The following is a 25,196-nucleotide window of genomic DNA, read 5'->3' as shown; positions in this document are numbered from 1 at the left end:
TCCTAATCCCCAATGTGATGGTACATGAAGGTGGAGCTTTTGGGAGGTGATTAGGTCATGAGGGTGGAGCCCTCATGAAATGGACCTAGTGCCCTTTGAGACCCCAGAGAGCACGTCCTTCCACCACGTGAGGGCAGAGACATACGTAAGTCTGTGAACCAGGAAGCCGGCTCTCACCAGACACCAGCATATCTCCTTACCCTGATCTTGGACTTCTGGAACTGTGAGAAATAAATGTTTGCTCTTTAAAGCCTTCAGTTTGTGGTATTTTTGTTATAGCAGCCTGAGCTAAGGCACAGAGCTGAGGCAGCCCGGGGAAGGCAGGACTTGGTGCAGACACTCGCTGAGGTGTCGCTCCTCCTGAGAGGCAGGCTGGGGAGTGGGGAGGCTGGGCCCAGTGTGCACCCTCCGTCTTTGTGCCAATGGCAGGAGCCGCTGCCTACAGAGCTGCACTTCCCTGCTGGGCTCACTCGACTATTTCTGACAGGAGTCACTTTTGATTCCTCAGGCTGCTTGGCCCCCACAGGGCAGCAGTGATGGGGTGGGACAGGGACAGGACTCATCTTTGGGGCCAGTGGACCACCTCTGCCTGCAGCCTCCTGGCTCTGGGTCACGCCTCTCTGGGGCCCTGGAAGCCCTGCCTTTGTAGTTGCAAAGGCCAACAGTGAAGTCAATTTGAGACTGGGAAACAGGGGACCCCGAAGTTCTGTTTTCTTAAGGTAAAAAGAAAAAGACTGACCAGAGTTTGAATTAAAAAAGTGTATTGGATTTCCAATGCTAAATAAAAACATGAAATTGTTTTTTAAAAAGCCATAGAGTTTACAGCATCAACTACAGAAAAGGCCAAACAAGTGTGTACAGCAACTGGCCCCCAGCAGCCCCTCAGTCCCCTCCAGCAGGTGACACAGCAGCAGACACATCTGTTCCAAATCCTCCCGAGGACGCTGCTGGGCAGCTGCTCCCGTAGGACATTACAAGACACATGATGGATGGTTTCGTTTCAAAAATCACAGGAAATGTAAGAAAAACGTATTAAATTGTGAAAAGGTGCAATACAGAATAACTTTCCTTTTTCTTAATTTTAAAAAATTCCCAACTTTGAGCAGTTACTTTATTTAAAAATAGCCACCCCCCCCCCCCCAAGCCCTGTGGCAGTGTCCAGTTACCAAGGCCCCGAGGTCAAAGGAACATCAGGGCTTGTGGGAGGGAAGGCCCTGAACACTGAGCAGTTTCTTTGGGCGAAAGGTGAGGAGGCTTCTGGAGACTCTGCCCCCGCCCCGACCCCGCGCCGGGCGCGGGGTGCTCAGAGTGCTTTTCAGGATCAGTGTGAATGCCCTGGCTCTACAGAACCCCGCCCGGCATTGTCCTCTGTGGCCAGTGGGTATGGCGGCAGGAGTCAGCATTGCACTTTCCATTGCCCCCAAAATAATAAATATAGAGTTCATCGTCTAGAAAAGCAAGTATGTGAGAAGACTTAAAAAGGGGGAAATAACCAAAGTACAAAGGCAAGCGGGTGCCTGTGGGCCAGGGCTGGGTACCCAGTGGAGGTCTCAGCAGATGACCTCTTCTTGGCTGTGGAACCAGAGCCCAGGTAGCCTTCCGCATTGCCTTACACACTCTTCTGGGGAAGATGCCTGAGTGTCTGTCCCGTATTTTCTCATAATACATTCTTAGTATTAAAAAAAAAAAGGAACCAACACCTCAGCTCCTTACCTCTTTAAGAAAAAGAAGTCAAGAACTACTTGTGAAGGCAAAGACTCCTGTGTGTGGTCAGGCCACCTGACATGCCCCAGAAACCTGCCGCTGGTTCTAACCAGGGGCTGAGCTGAGCTGCTGGGATTGGGGGGCGGGGTGGTAGTAGCTGCCTCCCGTGTCCGTCTCTGTCCCTCATCCCCTGCTACTTAAAGAACAATGCTCAGAAGGAAGCAGGGAGCCTCAGGGGCACTGCAGCCCCCACTGCCTCATTTTTGCCAGTGATTTTCCCAAGGGGCTCTGCAACACGGAAGTGACGGCTAGACTGGCTGAGGACAGGAAATGGAGAGAAGCAAGGAGTCCTAGGCGGAGACCAAGTTCCTTACTTAACCCCAGCTTCCCCAGTGGGAACAGATGACAAGAGCAGGCTGCGGTCCCCCTCCTGTCCTCTGAGTCCCCAGGAACAAGGCAGGCTGTGGACCTGTTCCACCTCACTCCTGTGAGTGGAAACGTGGCGCCTGCCTGCTCAGCGCGGACACTCTCGTCAGGGTCTGACCAAGACGCCAGGGCCTCTACATCCTCAAACCCACCTATTGCACAGAAGAGTTTTTTCACTAGACTCAAATGAAACTCCAGTTGCAACTTACTGACAACAGAGATGGACATGCCAGGAAAGGACAATAACGTAGATGCCTCCCTTCTCCACAGGCTTCTGGAGGAAAGTACTATGACTGAAACAGTCACAGGACCTCGGCAGCCCCTCAACTGCCCATTCCCAGTCCTCCCCAGTCCACCCCGACCCCAATACTGAAACTGCACAGAAGCAATAAGCAAGTCTTTTCAATGTTACACATCATTCAAATAGATCTGTAATCTCACAGTGATGAGAGGAGAAAGTCAGGCCTTTAATAATTATAATAAAAAAAATAATAAAAAAGCTTACAAACAGCAATGCAACATTTCCTCCCCCCTCAAAGTGATGGGTTAACAGCTGGTAGAGGATGCAATGATTCATAATTAAGAATAAAAACAAAAACAAAAAAACAAGCCAATCCCTGGAACAACGCACATTGTTGATGACTGTCCATCATAATTCAAACAAGTAGTCAAATGCCAACCACTTGTGGAGAACACCACAGACTTCCTTGGTTTCGATAGTGTTTTACTTGTGAAGGTAAAATAGGACGCAAATAAAACTGTACATAAATGCAACATCTACACCCCACAAAGGCGATGCAGCCGCAGCATGAAGCACTGCCTGACCACGGAGTGAAACGCAGGTGGTGTTTCCTGCCTCTTCCCAGGACATGACACTTTGGCAGTTCCACCAGTCCTGCAGGTCCCAGCAGGCAAAGGGAAGCTGGCCTCCACATGGGCTTCCTCCGGACTGACCAGGAGAAGGCAGGTGGCCGTGGCTAGAGGCAGCCCCGCGCGGGGGGCGCGGGCGGATCTGCATGCTCACTCTGCGTTCTCAAGTGCTGTCCTCTTGTCCTCTGTACAATTCCTCGCTTTCAAGGCTAAGTCCCAAGACTTCTAGACTCAGGGCTGGAGTCACGTCCTGGTGAAGGCTGTCATGCTGTCGTGATGGCATTTAGGTCCTTCATCAGTCCTTCCAGGTGGGCCATCTCTTTGGTCAGCTCATCTGGTTCATAGCTCTACGGAGGAGAGCACACTGTTAACGGGTGTGGTCCGAGGAGCCAGCCAGAAGGAGAGCCCAGAGACAGTCAAAGCGTCTGTGCCAAACTGCCCCTAGAGACATACTACCAAAGCCCTGGCTGGCCGGAGCAGTCAAGAGATTACAGGAGGTGCCAGGGCCGCTAAGCCCTTGAGTCGGCACTCCCTGATTTCTTCACACTGCCCAACGCCTCTCCCGCAACACACTCGGTCCAGAGCAGCAAGCTGCTCAGCCTGTCTGTGTCTCTGTTACAGTCAATACAGTTGCCATGTCCCCTAATCTCTGGGCCCGAAGCCTTCCTCTTAAAGAGTCCTGTACCTGGACACACAGAGGCAAATGTCTTTTTTGGAATTTGAGAGAGAAAAATCAAGGAGAGGCCCTGTTGGTTTTTGGTTCCAGAGTATCCACTCAAGTGCCTTCCCATCCAGCATCCTGCTCAGGAAAGGTCATGAAGTGGGACTGAAGGGGGAAAGAAGATGTGGCTGATTCAAACCAAGAAGAGAGTACCAGGGAGATAGGGCAGACTAAAAGAAAGGCCAGGGGCAGGCAGGGGAGAGAAAAATCACTAGCTAGGCTGGTGAGATGAGCTGGGCTGGAGAGGCTGAGAGGAAGCCTCGGCACAGTTCCCGGCTCCGAAGATGCCCGCTGGCGCACATCTGCTGGGTGAAGAATGAATCTGCTTCCTACCCTGGGACAGCGCACTGTCAGGCCCTGGGACATGCCCCTAGTCATCCTGGCTGGGCCGAGAGCTCCATGAACTTACGCTTTCAGAGTCTTCCAGCATCCTCGTGGTCTCCTGCACTTCAGGGGCACTGGGAACCACCACGGGCACAGGAGGCCTGCTCCTTCCTAAAGTCCCGATGGAGGCCGTCTTCACCGAGTGAATGTGGTGGTTCAGAGCTGAGGGGAACGGACACCGTCAAGTGTGTCGTTGAGCCTGCTCCCACCCAGACCTCACGAAGGGACGTAAAGTCCAAATGCTGCTTCAAGGTGATGGATGCACCCAGACCCAGTGCACAACCCTGCTCTGAGAAGGCACTGGGACACGGTGGAAGGGAGGAGAAAGGGTACCCGAAAGGCCTGAGAAAATATTCCATTTGCTTTTAGAAAACTAACCCCTCAGTGGGCCTCAAAATGTAGTGGTCCACGGACCCCCTGCAGGATGTCTCATAGATCAAATTCTTTTCATAATAATACTAAGGAATTTTCTGCCTCTACATTGGTGCTGTAAGAGCAACGGCAGGGTCACATTGCTGGAGCCCGGGCAGAAATGAAGGCAGTGGCACCGAACTGCAAAGTCACTCAATGACGCAAACCTGCACTTTAAAAAACAGTCAGTTTAATGTAAGACCATCCTTAATGAAATATAAAAATTATTGTATTAAATCTCGACTGTGATTACACATCTGCTAAATGTCCTGTGACAGAATGGAAAGTATGCACACAGCATGCTGTCTCCGTGCCAGTGTGGAACAGCCTGAGCTGCCCGCTGCACGATCGTTTGTGCCACCAACAACAACGCCGCCACAAAACAGCCTGACAAGTCAGTGACGTGGACGTGAGCATTTGGCAGACATTTTTTAGAGAGTGAATGAAGAAGGCCAATCACATCAAGGAAAACAATGGACAGTATTTATTACCAATAACAAAACTTAAGTTTCAAGTTTTTACTAGAACTTTGAAAGAACTTTACTGGAGCTTTGAAAGCCTTGTATCTGCCACCTGAGTTTGAGAGCTTCCCAATATTTAAAAACTTTGGTAATATAAGTGAATATTTTAAGATATTATATAATGACATGTAAAAAGATTTGTAGGAGCTGTATAACCACACAGTAAACCAGTATCTCCCAAATAAGTAATGTGTGTGTTCCATGAAATGCATTCAAAATACAAAATAGATGGGTTTTAATGGAACAGAGATGGTTTCTGACTCCACGTTACAAATAAAAATGTAAGAAACTACAACTTGCTGAGTTTCGCTGTAGATCAGAAAGAATATCCATGGTTATCTGAAAAAGTTGTAAAAATACTCTTCTCTTTTTCAACTACGTATTTATGAGGCCAGATTTTTTTCTTATACCTCAATCAAAACAACATATTGCAACAGACTGAACGCAGAAGCAGGTAGGAGAAGGGAGCTGTCTACTATCAAACGGCATGCTAAAGAGATTTGTAAAAATATAAACACAATGTCACTATTCTCCCTTTATTTTTGTTTTGAAAAAGTTTTTTCATAAAAATATGCTATTAGCTTAATATGATAGATGTATTGCTATTTTTCTTTTCCTTTGTCTTCGCCTGAGGACATTTTTTCATTGCTTTCAGAGAGAGTGGAAGGGAGAAAGAGGAATATCAATGCGAGAAAGAAGCATAGATTGACTGCCTCCCATATGTGCTCAGATGGGGATGGAACCCACAACCTAGGTATGTGCTCTGACTGGCAAGTGACCTTGCAACCTTTTGGCTTTGAGACAATGCTCCAACCCACTGAGCCACACTGACCAGGGCTGTATGGCTGTTTTTAAATAAATAAAATAGTGTTAAAATTTCTCAGTTTTAATTTCTAACGTAGTACATATTAAGGAAAAGCTCTTTTGTGTCCCTGATGACCTTTAAGAATATGAAGAGGTCTTGAGACCAAAAGGCTTGAAAACCACTGACTTATCCCGAAACATACCATCACAATAGATAATAATGTGGAAGGGCAGGGGAAAAGCATGCCTTTGAGGTCAGGAGATTTTGGTTTAGTTGCGTGAACTCAGAATTCACTTCCTAAGGCTCCTCCTTTTTCCTCAGCCCTGGCCTCCTTGCCCCTCCCTCCTCTGGCTCGAGAGACCCTGCGCAGGGAGGCGGCTCTGGGAAGCTGAGCGGCGGAGATCTGCCGCTCACAGCCAGGCTACCAGAGGTAACCACTGAGGATCCTGCGCCCAGACTGCAACCGACAGAGTCAGTCCTCATTCCATGGCTGGTCAGTCTCTGGTTCCTGCGCATTGCCCAGCAGGGAGCCCATACCCTCCCTCAGAGGGGGAATGACACCCTGCTACTCTAAATTGCTGGGAGAAGCGTAGAGGGTATTTGTTCCGTTATTCTTTAAAGAATAGGCGACTTTCGCCATAATCCAGAGCCAAAGGGTGCCTGCAGTGCTGCTGTCCTCACTCACCTTGCTGGGCCAGTAATGGTGTGCTTGGCAGTGCAGGGTCATAGGCGGCAGGGCCTGGGGGCGGGATGGCAGGCACAGCGAAGCTCTTCAATGGGTGGGAAGGGCGGACGTGGGCAGTAGGAAGACTCTGGCCTGAATCTTCCTCTTGGGAGCTGGCCAAGTAAGAGGAGCTGGTAGCACCTTCAGGATCCTGGTGATCAGTACAGCACGTTTGAGACGAGGAGGCTGGCATGGTGTCAGTGCTGGGGGTATTTCGAACAGACTCTACAGCAGGAAAATCTAGATGTTAGCGTTTTTCAAACCATTAAACATACGTACACCCCAAGGTTCTGGCTGTTTCTAGGGCTCCTGAAAGCAGCTGAATAAGCACCGAGGACCCTGGACTGTCACTGCCGCCAAGGCTGAGCTGGACTCGACTGATCTCCAAACGGTTTCAAACAGTTGTGTCAATCAACTGCTGGAATTCTTTTCACCTACTACACAGTTCAGTGGTCACAATTTTACAGATTTAAAGTTCTCCTCGGTATTTACTATAAAGCACATATAACGGTTCATGAGACTGTAAATAATTGTAAAAGAAAATTTAAAATTTCACTCACTGATAGGCGTAGGTCTGGCCTTTCATTGGTAACATGCCTAGTCACCAAGGCTGGCTGGGTACCTGACCAGTAGCAGCGTGGCCTAGCGGTTACTGTAAGAGTCGATGCCACAGGCCCTGCCTGCCTTCGGGGGACCGTGCATGGCCTCACCAGAGCAACGGCCCCACGGCTCGAGTGAGACCTGGACGACCAACTAGTCCAGACGTCCACACAGAGCTTTAAGATTAGGTCATATGACGGGTGTTGGGGCCAGAGAAAGAAATGGGGTTAGGTCAGCCTAGAGAAGGGGAAGATTCAGGAAGAACACAGTAACAATCTTAAAATTTGTGAAAAAGGGTCAGAGTTATTTTGGAAGGCAGCATGATGGGGTAGAAAAAACACTGACTTTGGATCAGATAGACCTGGACTCTAACCTTGGCATACTAGCTGGGTGAACTTGGCAGTCACTGAATCTGAGTCTCATTTTCTTTACCTAAAAAACAGGGAGAATAACATACGATTCACTGGGGATTAATTGAGAAGACTTATGGAAAGTGCTGAACATGAGGCTTGAATAAGGTTCTTTTCTTTGTCAATTATTGAGTGCCTTATACTCACTGCTCACTCAATCCTCAGAATAACTCAGAAAGCACTGGGAGGTTGAGCCCTGCGCTAGGACAGGGTGAGAACAGGGAAGGCAGAAATCTGTATTCCACGTTGGACTCCCAAGCCCAGGCTCCAAACCACCACACGTTATTCTGCCCCTCCATGCCCAATGCCACCGCCCCGAGTCTGTAGGAGTAACAGCAGCCAAAGCCCAGGGAGACCATATGAGGAGAACAAGGGAAGCTGATTCAAATCACCATTTGTACCCGAGGAAGGGCCTAGAGGACACCAGCTCAGAATAAGAGGCTGTACCAGGCAGCCTGAAGGAGGGCCTCGCCTGACTCCTAGAGTCCTCACCCTTAAAAAAGGAAATGACCCTGTTAAGTAGCAATGCATGAACAGCCTGCAGGAATCCAGCCTACTTCCCTGCTGTTGTAGCTGAGGCAGCAGGGAATCTGTTCCCTTGGGCTCTCAGGAGACAGGCCATGACAGTTATGAGTGCTACCCTTTAGCTTAAAGGTCTTGGGTCCCAGGGATGAAGCACTCCCCACCCTCCTCAAGTGCTGAAAGCCTGGCTGTGACAGTCCTACCAGGCCTAGGACAGTTCTCATTCTCCCAAAGGGTGGCTGGGGATGTCACTTCTTATGCTTGTTTAAGTCAGCCACCAGCACAGCTGGGAGCTGCTGGTCCGCTCCATGTGACCTGGGCTCAGGCCGGGAGGAAGCCGTGAGGGTGGGGAGGGACGAGGAGAGAGAGAGCAGGCTTCAGCCTGGATCATGTCAGCCTGTACCAGCAGATGTGTCAGGTCACTCTGGGCACACAGGCCTACCCTGGCTGCCTGAGCCGCCTTAATTTAATAAGCTTCTGAAAGCCAAAGAGATGGTGGCCAATGTGAGAAGGTAACAGTGCTGCCTACGTGAGTCAGAGCTGTTTCTGGCTGTACAGATGCAGAGTGCGACAGGGACACTCTGGGAAGGGCGCAGCTGACACCCACTACTGGCCTGTCAGGAAAACTAGGCTGTAACAGAAGTTCCTGTCGGTGCGGGGCTGACCTCCTGACTCTCAGAGTTGTTTAGGACACACAATGATTTGGCCAAGTGGGAACTGCTCTCCCTACGTCAGCGGTGGTGCCGCAGTGAATGCTTGTGGAGCAAGGACTGCCTGGGCCAAGTCCCTGTCCTCTGAGCCCACACAGACAGGGCTGTGGCAGCACTGAGATCCAGAGACACAGGAAAATACAACGTAAGAGACCTCTGATCACTTCTAGATACTTGCTCTCTATCTTCAGTGACTCTATCACTAGTTTTACCTTCTTTTATCCCATCTGGCCACTGGAAAAAAAAACCCCTCCAGTAATGCAAGTCATCACTTTCTCTCTCTTCCCTGCCACCCGAGTACACATAACACGGCGCTTTCACCAAGGCTAGGCCATGAGGATGAGGGCTGGTGGGAGCTGCCAGCTTCTGGCCCCCCTCACCCCTCACTGACTGGGAGGAAGGGAGAGGGCCAATCTGCCTGGGAAGAGCCCACTGTGCACTCAGGCAGGCCCGCATCCTTGAGGGGGACATTTCTCTGCCTCAGGACACAAGGCTGCTTCCTATGAGTAGGTCTGAGGGTGACTTTCTGGTCCCTGTTCTACCTGAGACTATGGATGGGAGACAGACTTGGTTCTCCATACAGACACATGTGCTCTGTCTTACCCTAGAGGCAGGACCCAAAACTTGGACATGAGTTCAAGCAGCATTCTCCAAACCAAGGCAAGGTTTGGAGGAGATAACTTTGGGAGTTATCTGGCATCCCTTAATAAAGCCTTGATCTTCACAGGATGCTTTGGGTATGTCTGTAATGGATCAAAACGTGAAGGAGAGGGGATGCGTACTGGCAGGATAAACTCCTATTATGAAGTTCTGAGGTTCTCTTAAAATGGAATTCACTTGAAATCCTCTTATTTTCCAGAACCACCAACACTTAGTTCTAGTAACATCTTAACGATTAAAAGACAAGTTTCAAAGGGTAAAAAAAGAGTATGCTACATATATGAGACATTGCTAGATTTGTACCTTAAAACTGAGGGTGAAAATTAATTTGATTTTATTAATAAACAATCGTATCTGTTTCATTTACTGTCCCTTCACTTTCATTATTCCCTCCAAGAAGTTGTTTTGAGGATGCTGTTCTTAAGGTTTCCAAACTGGGACACGTTTGTCTGGCAATGTGTTTCTTTAAATACACTGCAGATTGTTAGGCTAATTTCCTATCTGTGCAGCCCTTCCTCATGCCAGTGATCCACAAGGCAACCTAAGGTTTAGAGTGTGCACCCGCTCCATGCGGCTGCTGGCCTGCCACCTAGGACGTAGCTCTCACTCCGCCCCCCAGCAGGGACGAAAGGCCTGCCGTGAGCGGTGCCTGTGCTGCCCTGCGGACCCTCCCAACATCAGCGTGGCTGAGAGGCGAAATCAACCTCTAGTTTCTGAGAAGCCCTCGCTGGGTCTCATTTCAAATTGGAGTGTTAAAAAAAGTAAATTAACCAAAAATATAACTGAATTAAGATACAAATTGATGGAACAAGACATGCTTATAGAATTAGAGTTATTGTGTTTTATCTAAAGCAACTTGCACTGAGCACTTAAAACTTTGGAAGAAAAACAGTAAATTTTAGAGAAACACATGAGTCAGGAACAGAAATGTTATGATAAATATGTAACACTCAGAAAAACTCCAAATCCTCCTAAGCAGGGTAAGTCCTTCCCCATTTCAGCTTGCCAACTCTTTTGGAAGGCTTTCTCCCTGGGCTCGGCCCTCGTCTCTCACCTGTGGAATTGGCCCTGTCTGAAAGGGACATGGATGTGCCAATGGGCCATGGGCTGCCTGGGTGGTAGAGATGACTGCGAGCTGGAGAAGCGAGGCTGCTGGAGTGGAAATGATGGTGAGGGTTATCGAGGGAATGGATGGGATGGGCACTAATCACAGCTGTGAATGAACACAAGACAGAGAAATGCTTAACATGCTTGCACAGACACACACAAATCACAATTCAAGAGCAAAGCCCTCCCTTCCCCTCCCACACAGTGCGGCCATTCCCTTGGTTTTCTGGTGGCAGCTGGCTAGATTTGGACAATTAGCCACAGATTTTACATTTGTTTTAAAAAAACCAACCTACTCCTGTGCATACGTCTATCTATCTACACACAGGAAAAGAAGTCTGGGGAATACATACTAAAATGTTAATGGTGGTCATCTAGAAGAGTGATCAGGATTAAAACATTTTTTTACTTTTGGTTTGTATTTCCAATGCTTCTACAATGAACATGGATTATATGAGTTATTAAAAGTCTACTTGAATATGTCACATAATGTAAATCCATAAGAAATGATGATTTAGGTTTCTATAATTTTTCTCCTGCAAATGGGATGTTAAGTCCCTTCTCCTTCACATACATTCCTAATTCAATCCACCTTTTCTTATTTGTTGAATGAAGCATGCAATAGGTATTTAGGCTGAATGAATGAGTAGCTGTTTAATCAGTTTTCCTATCTTAAAAGGAATGCAAATGGAACTGAACTCTTATGGTTCAATCCGGCACTAAAAGCTAAAACTATTGCACTGTCTCTTACAACTTCCAGTCTGGGAACTCAGCCACATCCACTCACATTTTAAAATATACATAGATTTTTCTTAATTGACTCTTCCCTTCTCACACTGGCTAGGAAATTAAATTTGCTGCATTTAGCTAAGAAATCCCTATTTCCACACAGATGTTCCATATACAACTTTCTATGAAGACAAAGCACTTATTTAATGAGGCTTCATTGTCAATCCCAGGGACGGAAACAAAACCAGAAGGCCAGTTTGGTAGTTCTCCCTAGAAGAGTTGTAGAAACTCTTCTGTAGAAGAGTTAATATCAAGACAACCTCAAAGGCCCCCCAAATAGGCACATAGGTAGGGGCCTCTAGGAACACAGGGGATCTTCTATTCTCTAAGCAAGGGCCTCAAGAACTTTGTGATGAAATCGGTTAGCCTTTGGAGCCTAGGACGGTGTCTTCTGTTATGTGGATCTCCGTAGATATTTGTAGGGCCACTCAACAGTGCCCTGGTGAAAGGAATCTCAGCCAATAAGAGACACCCCGTTCTTCTCCAGCCATCTCCTATCCTGGCCACATGCAAATAAGCAGGTGGCACAACCAGCTAGGGACCCTGGAATGTCACTGGCCCTCCTCAAGGCCTGGGGACACCACAAGGATATTCCCTGCTCAGGGAGCAGAAGCTCAGGTGGTCCTTTGGGATAAAACACAACTGGGAAAAGCTGGCTGAGGAAGGTTTGCAGGGTAGTTTCTGAGTCAGCATCTCTTCTAGGCAAAGACAAGTGGTTTCCAGAAGCAGGGCTTCAGAGCCAGAGTTTTCCAGAATTAAGGCCAGGATGAGGGGAATAAGCCGCCTGACTTTTACCTACTTGAAAGCATCCTAGGTAGAGAGGACTCTCACAAAAGAAAAAACAAAATCGACTCTTTTTTTAAAGGCACTCCTAGTCTTTCCAAATGAAGTAAATAAGATGTAAGACAATGTGAAAGTGACTGCCTGGAAGAGGCCACCACTGGCTGCTGGGTGGACCTGGACCCGACACTGCTGGGCAAGGCCTTCTTGGCTGTGCGCAGCCATTTAATTTAAGGTTAGAGCAGGTGGCGGGTGGGTACAGACTCCAGCCACATAGGGAAAGAGGTATCTCAAAACCTGAAGATAAAAATATTACAGGTGCCTGGTTTCAGGTTCTTAACGATTCCACTTACCCACCCTACTACTGAGGTACAAATTAAATAATATCTCAGATTTATGCATATTCCACCATAAAAAAAAAAGGAATGATATCAACTGGTACAGCATGTCTTTCCTTCTTAACGTATTTAAAAGCATCAAATCCAGGAATAGGAATGGTCAAACTTCACAAGTTTTAAAAAATAGACCAGTAAGGTAAGACCTAAAGTCTTATACAAAACAAACAGTAAAGTTACCACCTTATAAATCAAAAGGAACTGGAATGGATTAACTTATGCTTTTCGGACATTTGCAATTTTACACCTGGGGACTCTGTTATAGAGGGAAACCATGGTTTTGCCCCGCACACTTCCAAATGCAGACCCCTAGGCAAAACCTACTTTGTGCAGAAATGACCTATTCATGAACTGGCCCTTACTCTTCCAAAGCTGATTTTTAAAATCTAGGGCTAACAATGTTTGTGCACAGTGAGTGAGTATGAGAAAGAGAGTGTGTGGAAACACTTACATTCTCAGTTCCCAAGAACAGGGTACCACGGTGTACCCACATGTGTGTAGAAATCTGTGATTATTTAAATCTCTGACACTACTGAGGTGGCTGAAGTTCTGAAATGGGACATCTTTTAAGAAATAAATAAAAAATTCAGAAGCTCATTTAGGTTAAACTGAAAAGTGAACTTTCAGGATTTGATGCTTTCTGTATTTGAATCTGGGTTTCCGACAGTGTTGAGGCTTGCCGGTCTACAGTGCAGGTCAGAGCGAATACTTCAAGTAGTTCGTAAAACTTGATCCTGATAGGCAGGTGGCTTCTTACCATCCCTAGGATGGTACAGGGGACCCTCCACTGGAAGTACCACTGTGCCAGCTGATCTAAAAGGCTTAGTTTGAAAAAAAGAATTGCTTTTTTGGTTTTCAATTATGATATTTAACTTATTTTGAATTTCAAATATTTCTACAGGAGGTTGGGTAACTTTAATGCTGATCAAAGTGAGGCCCTTGGGTCAGATAAGACTGAAAATATTGCTTTAAAAACTCTGTATTGCCAACGTCAAACTCCTCTAAAATAAAGTCTACTAATCAAAAGAAATTCCACAGGTGCCTATCGACACTGAATAGGTGTCAGGAAGCTTAAGGAGTACTGACACCTGGATGTCCTTAGCCCCGGCCTGGACAGGTGTTTCCCCATCTTTCCTGCAGAGATGCTATGCACTTTTAGGGAGACTGGTTACTTCCCTGTTCCTGGGAGACTGGGAAGTTGGCTTTTTACCTCCTTTTCCCTATAATTAAAGCTAGTCTCAATAATATTAATTGCAAAATATGGAAACTTTTTGATACTTCTTCTCTCAAGTTGCCAAAGCTCTGGTAGATTGTCTTTTGTTAGGATCAAGTGAAGCCAAAGACATCATTCATAGTTGCTCCCCAATATGACTGAATCGACTGGCAGAACTAGAGAAATGAGACACTTTTAACTTACGCTGGGGTGGCTGGGAGTCAAAGGGCATCATCATTTTTGGTCTCATTCCCCGCCTTCCGGCCAGTGTAGACATGCTGTCCTCTGATTCATGTCCTAGATATCAAACATGAAAGCTGGTTACAAGTGTGTGCTGTCAGCCACCAAGAAGCCTCAGCAATGAAACATTTCCAGTGGGCAATTGACAAACAAGAAAACGGGGACAAGGTTTTTCTGCAGGAAGTGAAATAAAGAGGAAAATGATCATTAGCACATTACAGGAGTCCCTTCTGAGAGTCAGTGCTGCTGTCTACCATGCTCCAGTGTGGCAGCTCTAAGAGCATCCAGACCAAGAACATTCTGAACAACGAGAGCTGGACTCCAACTGAAGGGGCAGAACAAAATGCACAGACAAGGGCTAGGTTATCTCAAATGCTTGAGTATCAAGGTGGGGAAGCCCAATGAAAGACCTAAGAGATCTAAAAGGTGTCTCATCTGGGTACAAAGCCTGTGCCCCATAACAAGCTAGCTATCCACCATCATCTGTTGATCAAATCCCATAACACATACTTCTTTCAATCTCACCTCGTATAGGAATCATCAAATTTAAGGCAACCTAATAAAATGAAAAATGATTTAAATGAAAACAGTCTCCCAACACTTGGGGAAAACCTGCACCTCTGTATGAATTCCGCCTTTGATGGATGTTGCTGTCCATGGAATTGTCAACTGGTGTAATATCTTGAGAGTTACGAGGAATTGGCGTATCAGTCATGATAGGGTTTGGGTCTGGAGACTTATCGATGGGTTTCAGCTCCAGTCTCTCATGATGGATCCAGAGGTCTGGGGGTTTGACGTCTTTGGAGTTCCCTTTGTACTTGTGGGAGCCATTCACTGACTTACAAGCAGCTCGTTTCCTAGGCAGAAAATTAACAGGATTTTTTAAAAGTAACTCTTCTAAACATATTTGTCAAAAGGTTTGACAGATTAAAACTTCCCTTCTGAGAGGTGCTTCAGGGAAAGGCAGAACTAAAAACAAAGAAGAAAAACAGAGGCAAGCACTTTACTTCTGGGAATAGTAAAAGTACCTCTTCTTTGCATATATTGTTAGATACATGTACAGGGCATATTTAAATATTGCCTTCTGACTTTTGTTTTAGTATCAAGAGATTAGACAGTATTTTTAAATCAAATAATCTCCAAAGCAGAAGGTTCCTCCAGTCACTAGAGAAAGGACAACATTCACTAGAAATATAACACCGGAGTAGAGGGAGCATCGATGGCTTATAAAGGTGGAGGAACAACATTTCATTTTACTTTATATTTTTATTTTTAAAATTAAATTTATCGGGGGAAACATTGTTTAATCACATTATATAAGCTTCAGGTGTATGTTTTTGTAATACAACATCGGTATACTCTACTGCTTACCACCAAAAGTTGTCTCCTTCCATCACCATATATTTGACCCCCTTTGCTCTATTCTTCCTCCCCACCCTTTTCCCCCTATGGTAACCAGCAATATGCTGTATCTATGAGTCTGTTTATTTTCTTTGAACAACATTTTAGTCCTAGTCCAAACTAGGACTAGCAACTGAGTAAAATCAAGAGTGTAGATGACAGTGCCTATTTCTCTGTGCCATAGTTTCTCCATTAAGTCACTCACTCACCCATTCAATAAACATTTATTACGTGCCTACTGTATGTCAGATCATGTGCCAGACTGCTGTACCTTCAGCACTTCTGGTTGAATGAGGAAAGGCAGATACTGAATGATTATTTTAAAGTAGTCTGAATATAATGGAATGCCAAGTGTTACTTACAGTAAAGCTTCCTAACATGTCAACAAACTGGACAACCTAAATAAAATGGATAATTCCTAGAAACATACAATCTTCCAAACCTAAATCAGAAAGAATCAAGAGAATCTGAGTAGACAGATTACATCTACTAGTAATTAAAAAACTCCCAATAAACAAAAGCCCTGGACCAGATGGCCTCACAGGTGAATTTTACTAAACATTCCAAGAAAAATTAATACCTCTCCTCAAACTATTTCGAAAAGTTTAGGAGGGAAGACTCTTAAACCCATTTTATGAGGCCAACATTATCCTAATTTCAAAACCAGATAAAGACACTACAAAGGAAATTATAGGCCAACATCCCTGATGAACAAGATGCTAAAATCCTCAACAGACTATTAGCAAACTGAATAGAGCAATGGATCAAAAAGATCATACACTCTGATCAAGTGGGATTTATTCTGGCAATGCAAGGTTGGTACAACATTTACAAATCAATAAATGTGATTCACTACATAAACAAAATGAAGGATAAAACCCACATGATTATATCAATAAATGCAGAGAAAGCATTTGATAAATACCAGCACCTATTTATGGGAAAAATTCAGCAAATTGGGATTAGAGGGAACATACCTAAACATAATAAAGGACATATATGACAAACCTCACACACAATGGGCAAAAACTACAAGTGTTCCCCTTATATCAAGAACAAGACAGGGATGTCTGCTTTGACCTCTCTTATTCAACACAATACTGGAAGTTCTAGCCAATCAGACAAGAGGAGGAAATAGAAAGCATCCAGATTGGAAAGGAAGAAGTAAAACTGTCTTTCTTTGCAGATGATACGATACTGTACATAGAGAACCCAAAAGACTCCACCAAGAAAACATTAGAACTGATAAATGAATTCAGCAAAGTACCAGGATACAAAATTAGTATTCATTAATTAGTTGCATTTTTATAGCCAATAATGAACAGAAAGGAAAATTAAGAAAACGATCCCATTCACAATTGCTTCAAAAAGAATACCTAGGAATAAATCTAACCAAGGATGTAAAAGACCTGTACTCAGGAAATTATAAGACATTGGAGAAAGAACCTGAAGAAGATACAAATAAGTGGAAGCACATACCATGTTCATGGATAGGAAGTATTAGCATCATTAAAATGTCCATACTACTCAAAGAAAGCTACAGATTCAATGCAATTCCTACCAAGATTCCAATGATGTATTTCACAGAACTAGAACAAATATTTAAAAAATTTATATGGAACCACAAAAGACACAAGCATAGCAACAATGATCGTGAGAAAGATGAATAAATATGGAGGAATCAGGCTACCTAATATCAAACTATACTATAAGGCCATAATGATCCAAACAGCATGGTACTGGCATAAAACAGACACATAGATCAATGGGACAGAACAGAGAACCCAGAAATAAACCTTTATAGTCAATTAGTATTTGATAGAGGAAGCAAGCACATAAAATGGGTTAAAGACAGTTTATTCAATAAATTGTGTGGGGAAAACTGGGCAGTTATGTGTAGAAAAATGAAACTAGATCACCTTCTTACACTACACACAAGCATAAATTCATAATGGACTAAAGACTTAAATGTTAGGCTCAAAATCATAAAAACTGTAGAAGAAAACATAGGCAGCAAAATCTTGGACATTGCCGGTAGCAATATTTTATCGAATATATCTACCCAGGTAAGGGAAAGAAAAGAAAAAAAATAAACAAATGGGACTACATCAAATGAGAAAGTTTTGCACAGCAAAGGAAGTCATCAACAAAATGAACAGACAACCCACAGAATGGGAGAACATATTTCCTGATACATCTAATAAGGGGGCTAATATTCAAAATTTAAAAAGAACTTACAAAACTCAACACCAAAAAAAAAAAAATCCAGTTAAAAAAAATGGGCAAAGGACCTGATTAGACATTTCTCCAAAGAGGACAAGAGGGCCAATAGACATACGAAAAGATGCTCAACGTCACTAATCATCAGAGAAATGCAAATTAAAATCACAATGAGATATCATCTCACAGTGGTCATAATGGCCATCATCAGTAAATCAACAAACAGCAAGTGCCGGAGAGGATTTAAAGAAAAGGGAACCCTCATGCAATGTTGGGAATGCTGACTGGTGTAGCCACTGCAGAAAGCAGTACAGAGAAGCCTCAAAGTATTAAAAATGGATCTGCCTTATGATCCACCGACCCCACTTCTGGGAATATATCTGAAGGAACCCTCTTAACACTAATTAGAAAGAGCATTAAGCACCCTTATATTCACTGCAGCATTATTTGCAATCCCTAAGACATGGAAACAGCCCAACTATCCATCAGTAGATGAGAAGATAAAACAACTGTGGGACATTTACACAATGGAATACTACTTGGCCATAAAAAAGAAGAAAATTTTATCCTTTGTGACAGTATGGATGGACCTGGAGAACATTATACTAAGTGAAATAAGCCAGTCAGAGAAAGACAAATAGCATACGATTTCAATTTCACTCATCTGCGGAATCTAATGAACAAACTGAACAAACAAGGAAAAGACACAGACTCATACGTAAGAGTCTGTCACGTAAGAGGATGACAGCTAAGGCAGGGAGGGGAGGTTAGCGGGTGGAGGGATTGAACAAAAAAGGAGAAAGGATTCAGGGACCTGGACAACAGTGTGGTGACTGCTGGGGGTTTTAAGGGGACTAAATGGCAATAGAAAAAAAAATCTACCAAAAAAAATGGTAAAAAAGAAAAAAGAACCATTCTGCATTTCCTTTAGAAATATTTAAAAAAATCACTTTTCATGTATTTTATGTTTTAACTCTGTTAAACTCCAAATACTGAAGTCACATAGAAGCAAAGACTAGATACCAAAAATCTGTGGGCTAGATTTCGGACTCCTACCATTTTCTTTTCTTTTTCTTTTTTTTAAATCCTCACTTGAGGATTTTTTCATTGCTTCTGGAGAGAGAGGACAGGACAGCAAGGAACATCGATGTAAGAAACACTGACCGGTCATCTCCTGTATGTGTCCTGACTGAGGTCTAACCCACAACCTAGATATGTGACCTTACTAAGGATTGAACCCACAACCTTTCAGTATATGGGACAATGCTCCAACCAACAGAACCACACTGGCCAAGGCTGGGGCCCCTTACTTTTTCTGGTGAGAGGTGGTGCGCCTGGTGCAAAAGACAGCAATGATCACGACCACCACGATGGTGATGACCCCAACGGAGACGATGATGACCAGCAGCATATTACTGTCCAGAGGAGAGGTGGGGCTTCCATGGGGGCTGTTACTACCTGAAGAGAGAAAAATGGCATGTTAGCTTAGAGAATTCTAGAAATGAACACAATCAGGATGAATCACCTTCATGTGAGCACAGATACTTCATGTGAGCTTCTTTCTAACTCTTACTACTGTGCCTTAGATAAAAGTGTGTCACGAACATGGCTATCTCCTCTAGATTATGAAATCCAGAAAGCTAAGTTTTTGCCCTAGGAACATTTCTCAGCACAGTGCCTTATACAAAGCTGGTGTTTAACTACACCTTTTGAAATTATACTGAATGTTGTACTTTGAAAATTTTGGGTCTTCCCCTCTGGTGTCTTATGTTGTATATAAATTTGTTTTATAAAGCACCACTTGTAAATCATTTAGGTTTCTGAGTTTCAAAACTATTTTAAAATTGTACATTCATAGAAAGCCAAAGCTTTTCCAAAAATATGTCTGAGATCACAAAAGGTCAACTGAAAAAAAAATTCTCTGTTTTTATAAATACAGTTTATGCAGAGTTAATTCTTTTACTTCATTTTAGGGAAATGTAGCTCTGTATAAATGTAGCTCTGTATATATGCATTAATTTGACAAACTTTTAATGAGTGGTTATTATGTTTTAGGCACTGTTCTAGGTACCAAGGATGAGGATGCAATAGTGAGCAACAAAATTGTGAATTTGGGGTGGAGGTAGGACCAAACAATAAATAACAAGTCATTAGTAGTGAATGCTATGAAAAAACTCAAATGAGGGGTATAATACAGTGATTGGGTGGCTATTTCATACTGAGTGATTATAAAAAGCTTGTTTGAGAAGATGGCATTTAAGCTGAGATTTGAATGAAAGGAGAGATCCCACCATACAAAGCCGAGGAGGAAGAACATTGCAGAGAGAAGGAACAGCTAGTAGAAGCATCCTAAGGCAGGAATGAGCTTGACATGGTCAAGGACGAGAAAGGTAGCCACTGTTGTTTAAGCAAAGAGAGACATACAAAGTTAGAGAGAAGGAAGTGAGCAGATAAAAAAGACAGAATGAGGCTGGAAGAGTATGCAGAAGCTATATAGAGCCTTTATGACATTAAGATTTTCTTCTTCTTCGTTACTATTATTTCCCCATTGCTTATAGGATGAGGTCCAAGCTTCTCATAGAGGTTTTCTGTAATCTAGCTCTACTCTAAGTTCTTTTCCATTTTTCGAAACACATTTTTGCTTTCAATCTCATTATAAAAGTTATGTATGCTCATATTGTAAAATATGGGAAATCCCACCATACAGATCAAACCACTATGGATATTTTATGTCTTTCCTTCTAGTTTCTCTCTCTCTTACCTTTCTAACAATTGGAGCTGTACAATGGTGGAATGAACTGCTTTACCAAGTAATGAGTGTTCAGACACTGGAAGTACTTAAAGAGTCATTCTGCGAGTCTGGGACGTGGTAGGATAAATTCCTACTATGAGGTATGGCCTGAGAAGCTATTTTTAGAAAAGCTCCCACAGTGATTTTCATATACACCCTGATTTATAAACTTATGATCTAATCCAAACTATACTTATTGTGGGAATCCCTCCCATAACATTGGATTAGCTGACCTTCCAGTTTTGATTCTATAATTTTATAGGGTACATTTAAGCACAGCGCAAAATCTGGGCTGATTTAGGAAAGCTTAAGAGTTTATTATTATACATTTGGTTCATTTTTATTCTTCATATCTGAGAAAAGGGTAAGCACATAGACAACTCAAATTCTGCACACTGACCTTTAATGAAATAACATTTAAAAAAACAAAAATAGACTTCTTGTCAAGATGGACGTGTAGGTAAACATGCTCTGCCTCCTTGCACAACCACAGAAAGAATTACAACTAGACCTCAAAATGAATAACATCCAGAATCGTCAGATAATCAAGCTGTATGGAAGTCTGACCACCAAGGATTTTAAGAAGCCACATTCACCCAGATGGGTGCCTGGTCTTCTACAACAGACCATGCTACCAAGACAGGGAGTCAAAGCAGCTCTACGTAATACACAGAAATGAACACAGGGAGGCTGCCAAATTGAGGAGACAAAGAAACATGGCTCAAATGAAAGAGTGGAACAAAATTCCAGAAAAAGAACTAAATGGAATGGAGATAACCACTTATCTCAAAACACTGGTGATCAGGATGCTCAGATAACTCATTGAGTACAACAAAAAAATAAAAAAGACCCAAGAAGAAATGAAGGTTACACTAAGTGAAATAAAGAAAAATCTATAGGGAACCAACAGTGGAAGGGATGAAGCTGGGATTCAAATCAACAACTTGGAACATAAGGAAGAAATAAGCATTCAATCAGAATAGCAAGAAGAAAAAAAGAATTAAAAACAAAACAAAAACTCAGAGAGTAAAAGATGTGTCTCTGGGACATCTTTTTTTGGACTTTATGCTTTTACTCCCAACTCATCTTCACTGTCTCCTAATAGTAGATAACTCAATAAATGGAAGTCTTAGTTTACCACTATCAGACATCTTATATACATTACTGATAGGATGAAGCTCACATTTCTTAGCACTCCTATCTGAGCTTTTGAGAGGCTGGTTCTAAGCAACCTTCTCTAACTTCAGAATCTTTATTCTGCCTCTAGGCAGTGTGATCCCTTGGAAAGCAGGTTGTTTTATATTGCCATGCCTTTGACACACACTGTTTTTGCTTCCTGGATGGACAAAACCCTCTGTGACATTTAGCAATCTCCCAGGCACCCTTAAAAATCTGGGTCATCCCTGGACAGGTGGCTAAGTTGGTTGGAGCACTGTCCTATACATCAAAAGGTTGTGAGTTCGATCTCCAGTCGGGGCATGTATGAGAGGCAACCAATCAGTGTTTCTCTTTCACATTGATGGTTCTCCCCCCGCCCACAACTTCCTGTCTCTCTAAAATCACTAAACATATCCTTGGGTGAAGATTAAAAAAAAAAACAACCCATGTATCATATCTTCCACAGAGCTTTCCCTTTTCTCTATTAGGTAGCTGGTTACTCAGTCCTCTTGCTTCTGTAGCCTGCTATATAAAACCTGAACCTTAAAAAATTGTGTGAATGAATGAATGCATTAATAAAAGACAAAGACAAAGAAATAATTACTTTTTCACAACCTTGAATATTATGTTGTGGACAGCACATAAATGTAACATATGTAGCCCAGAGAAGAAACTCATAAAGCCCTAGAACTCAGACACTAAACATTTCTTACAGCATGGAAGTTTGTCTTACTGTCCTAAGAAAAGGCTGATTTCACTGATGTCTAGGCAGTATCACTTTTTACTTAACTAGATAGCTAGAAATTGAACAATCATTTTATTTCCACAGTTAGAGCAGGATACACAGATTGTCTCCCATGTATCACTGGCAGGGGTAGAGACAGCAAGGGTTATATCAAGTAGCTACTTGTATAGATTTTCACCAACACCAGATTCTTACTCTGGTATAGAATCTGTGCCTTTTAGGCTGCATGTGATAGTGGGGAAGGCACAATGAGATGTCAGAAGACCTGGGTTTTGGTAGGACTTTCATAATTAGTGGGTAGACCCAGGCATGTTACTTCTCCACTGAGTCTCTTAAAGTTTAAAATGGGAATGAGGAGATCCATGATGGCTGCAGAGTAGGTAGAAGCTACACTAACCTCCTCCCAGGACCAAACAGGTATTACATCTCAATTATAAAAAAACCATTCTGAATAACCAACTGAACACTATCTGGAGAGAAGCCTTGTAACCAAGGACACCACAATAAGACTGGTATGGAGTGTGGAGATGTAAGAGGGTTGGCTGGGCTCCCAAAGGTGGCAGCTGAAGTTCTGGAGGGTTATTTCAGCAGCTGGAGGGGCCCCCTGAGAAGTGTAGGGTCTAACTCTCAAAATGGGCTCCACAGCCTATAGCGCCAGAGCCGGAAAGGAACCCAAATAACATCTGGCTGTGCAAAGCAGCAGAGTTACTGTCTGCCAGGGAGAGACAGCTGGAGACGCAAAAAGCCACTTAAAGGGCCAACATACAAAATTTTGTTTGTAGCCAATTACCCTGGACTCCAGCAGAGGGAGGGCAGAGTGGACCAGAGATGCTTGAGGAGAGCCTGGGGCAGGTAACTCTGAGGAGAGAGCTGAAGGGCCAACCACTAGGATCCCTGTGCTGAGCCATTCCCCATACTGCAAGAGCCATCTTTCTCAGGCAGAGCAGTCCCATCCAAGTAGCAACACCCTGGCAGGAAGCAATAGCCCCAATCTGTGGAGCTTAAGCCCGGCTCAAGAGCACAGCTGGAGGCTATTTCAGTGATTAAGCCTAACAGAAAACCTGCAGATGAAGCTGGATCTCTGGAAGCTGTGAGATATTCACTGAGACCTCCCCAAGGCCTGGTGCTGGTCAAAAGCTGGCCTTGGTGAGCAGCTTGGTCCTTTCCACATGTACCCAGGCCCAGCAGTACGAGCCACAAGCCGTGGATCACTTATAGCTCCAACAGTTTGCCCAGGATCAGTCACAGGCAGACACAGGCCTACACCAGAGTCTTTGCAGATGTACCAAATACATAAAAATAAACACAAAGAGGCAGCTAAAATGGGAAGACAAAAAAGGGCCCCAAATGAAAGTACAAAAGAGTTCTCCAGAAGAAGAACTAAATGAAATGGAGGCAAGCAATTTATCAGATATAGAGTTTAGTGTAATGATTATAAGGATGCTCAAGAGCACAAAAAAACCATAAAAAAGGGTCAGAAATAAAGAATGCCATACTTGAAATAAAAAATACAATGGAAGGAATAAACAGTAGATTAGATGAAGCAGAGGATCAAATCAAATATTTGAAAGACAAGGTGGGGAAAAAACACCCAGGCAGACCAGCAAAAGTAAAAAAGATTTAAAAAATTAGGAGAGTTTAAGAAATCTTTGGGACATTTGGATCATGGGAATACCAGAAGGAGAAGAGAGTGAGCAAGGCAATGAGAAACTATTTGAAGAAATAATGACTGAAAACTTCCCTAACCTGGTGAAGAAAAAAAGACACACAAGACCAAGGAAGTGCAGAGAGTCCCACACAAGTTGGACCAAAAGAGGCCCACAACAAGATACATTGTAATTAAAATGGTAAAGCTTAAAGACAAGGAATCTTGAAAGCTGCAAAGAAAAGCAGTTAGTTACCTACAAGGGAGCTCCCACTAGACTGTCAACTGATTTCTCAACAGAAACATTTTAGGCCAGAATGGGCTGGAATGAAATATGGAAGGTGATGAAAAGCCAAGGACCTACAACCAAGACTACTTTACCCAGAAAGGTTTTCATTTAAAATCGAAGAAAATTTTACTCTTTCTGACGGCATGGATGGACCTGGAGGACATTATGTTAAGTGAAAAAAGCCAGTCAGAGAAAGACAAATACCACATGATTTCATATGTGAAATCTAATGAACAAACTGAGCTGGCAAGCATAACAGAGACAGACTCATGGAGAGAGAGTAGGCTGATACCTCTGGGGTGTTTAGGGGGTGGACGGGGCAAGGAAAAAAAAAGAAAAAGTACTCACGGTCATGGACAACAGTGTGATCATTATAGGGGGAGGTGGGTATAAGGGCGATAGATGGTAATGAAAAAAATATAGTAAAAATAAATTAAAAAAAATGGGAGTATCTTCCCCATGTTTCACAGTGATTTCATGTCTGAGAGTAACTTACAAATGGTGAAGTTCAGTAGAAGAACAGGTGCCATCATTTATGTAACAGAAGGCACCAACTCTTAAGATGGCTATGAGAATGGGGAAAATTTTTTAGAATTCCCAAACTGAAAACACTATGGTAAGTAGTTTAGGGAGAAATGAATGATTCTTGGCTTGGGTGACGGCTAATTCCACTAGATGGTTTATTTTTGAAAGCAATCTTCTAATTATTTTCTAGAGGCAGCAGGGAAGAAAAAAAGAGACTTGTTTAGAATTAGTCTTATTTTAAGTTGGATATGTGCAGAAACAATTGTATTCATAGATCCTATAATAAATGGTTTTGCAGTAACTCAGTACATATTTGCCAGATAGATGCCTAAAGCTAATTCTATTAAATAAAAAGAAGTAGGTAACATTCTACAATCACCACACACAAGCTACAAAGGACATTTCAAGATGGCAAGCAGAACTGCGTCAT

General features: G+C 43.5%; 1 protein-coding gene across 8 annotated transcripts in view; it reads right to left on the bottom strand.

Moving 5' to 3' along the window:
* Positions 1–776: 776 nt before the first annotated feature.
* Positions 777–25,196, bottom strand: part of NEO1 (neogenin 1) — a 273,818-nt gene continuing 249,398 nt past the window's right edge. For 6 of the 8 annotated variants that reach the window (XM_054564206.1, XM_054564241.1, XM_054564324.1 and 3 more), the window contains 7 exons: positions 18,924–19,071; positions 14,611–14,849; positions 13,957–14,049; positions 10,523–10,681; positions 6,528–6,791; positions 4,131–4,267; positions 777–3,347 (listed from right to left, as the gene is read on the bottom strand). In XM_054564206.1, the coding sequence (XP_054420181.1) occupies positions 3,264–3,347; positions 4,131–4,267; positions 6,528–6,791; positions 10,523–10,681; positions 13,957–14,049; positions 14,611–14,849; positions 18,924–19,071 (1,124 nt within the window). In that variant the 3' untranslated portion in view covers positions 777–3,263. The remainder of the gene's footprint in view (positions 3,348–4,130; positions 4,268–6,527; positions 6,792–10,522; positions 10,682–13,956; positions 14,050–14,610; positions 14,850–18,923; positions 19,072–25,196) is intronic. The other 2 variants (XM_054564642.1, XM_054564682.1) reach the window with 1 other exon arrangement.

Source organism: Pteronotus mesoamericanus, unplaced genomic scaffold (genome assembly GCF_021234165.1).
Source record: "Pteronotus mesoamericanus isolate MK-2021 breed Mesoamerican mustached bat unplaced genomic scaffold, CSHL_Meso_final contig_100, whole genome shotgun sequence".
Taxonomy (NCBI): Eukaryota; Metazoa; Chordata; class Mammalia; order Chiroptera; family Mormoopidae; genus Pteronotus; species Pteronotus mesoamericanus.
The sequence above is the reverse complement of the archived record's forward strand: the minus strand, read 5'-3'. Positions and strand labels throughout refer to the sequence as shown.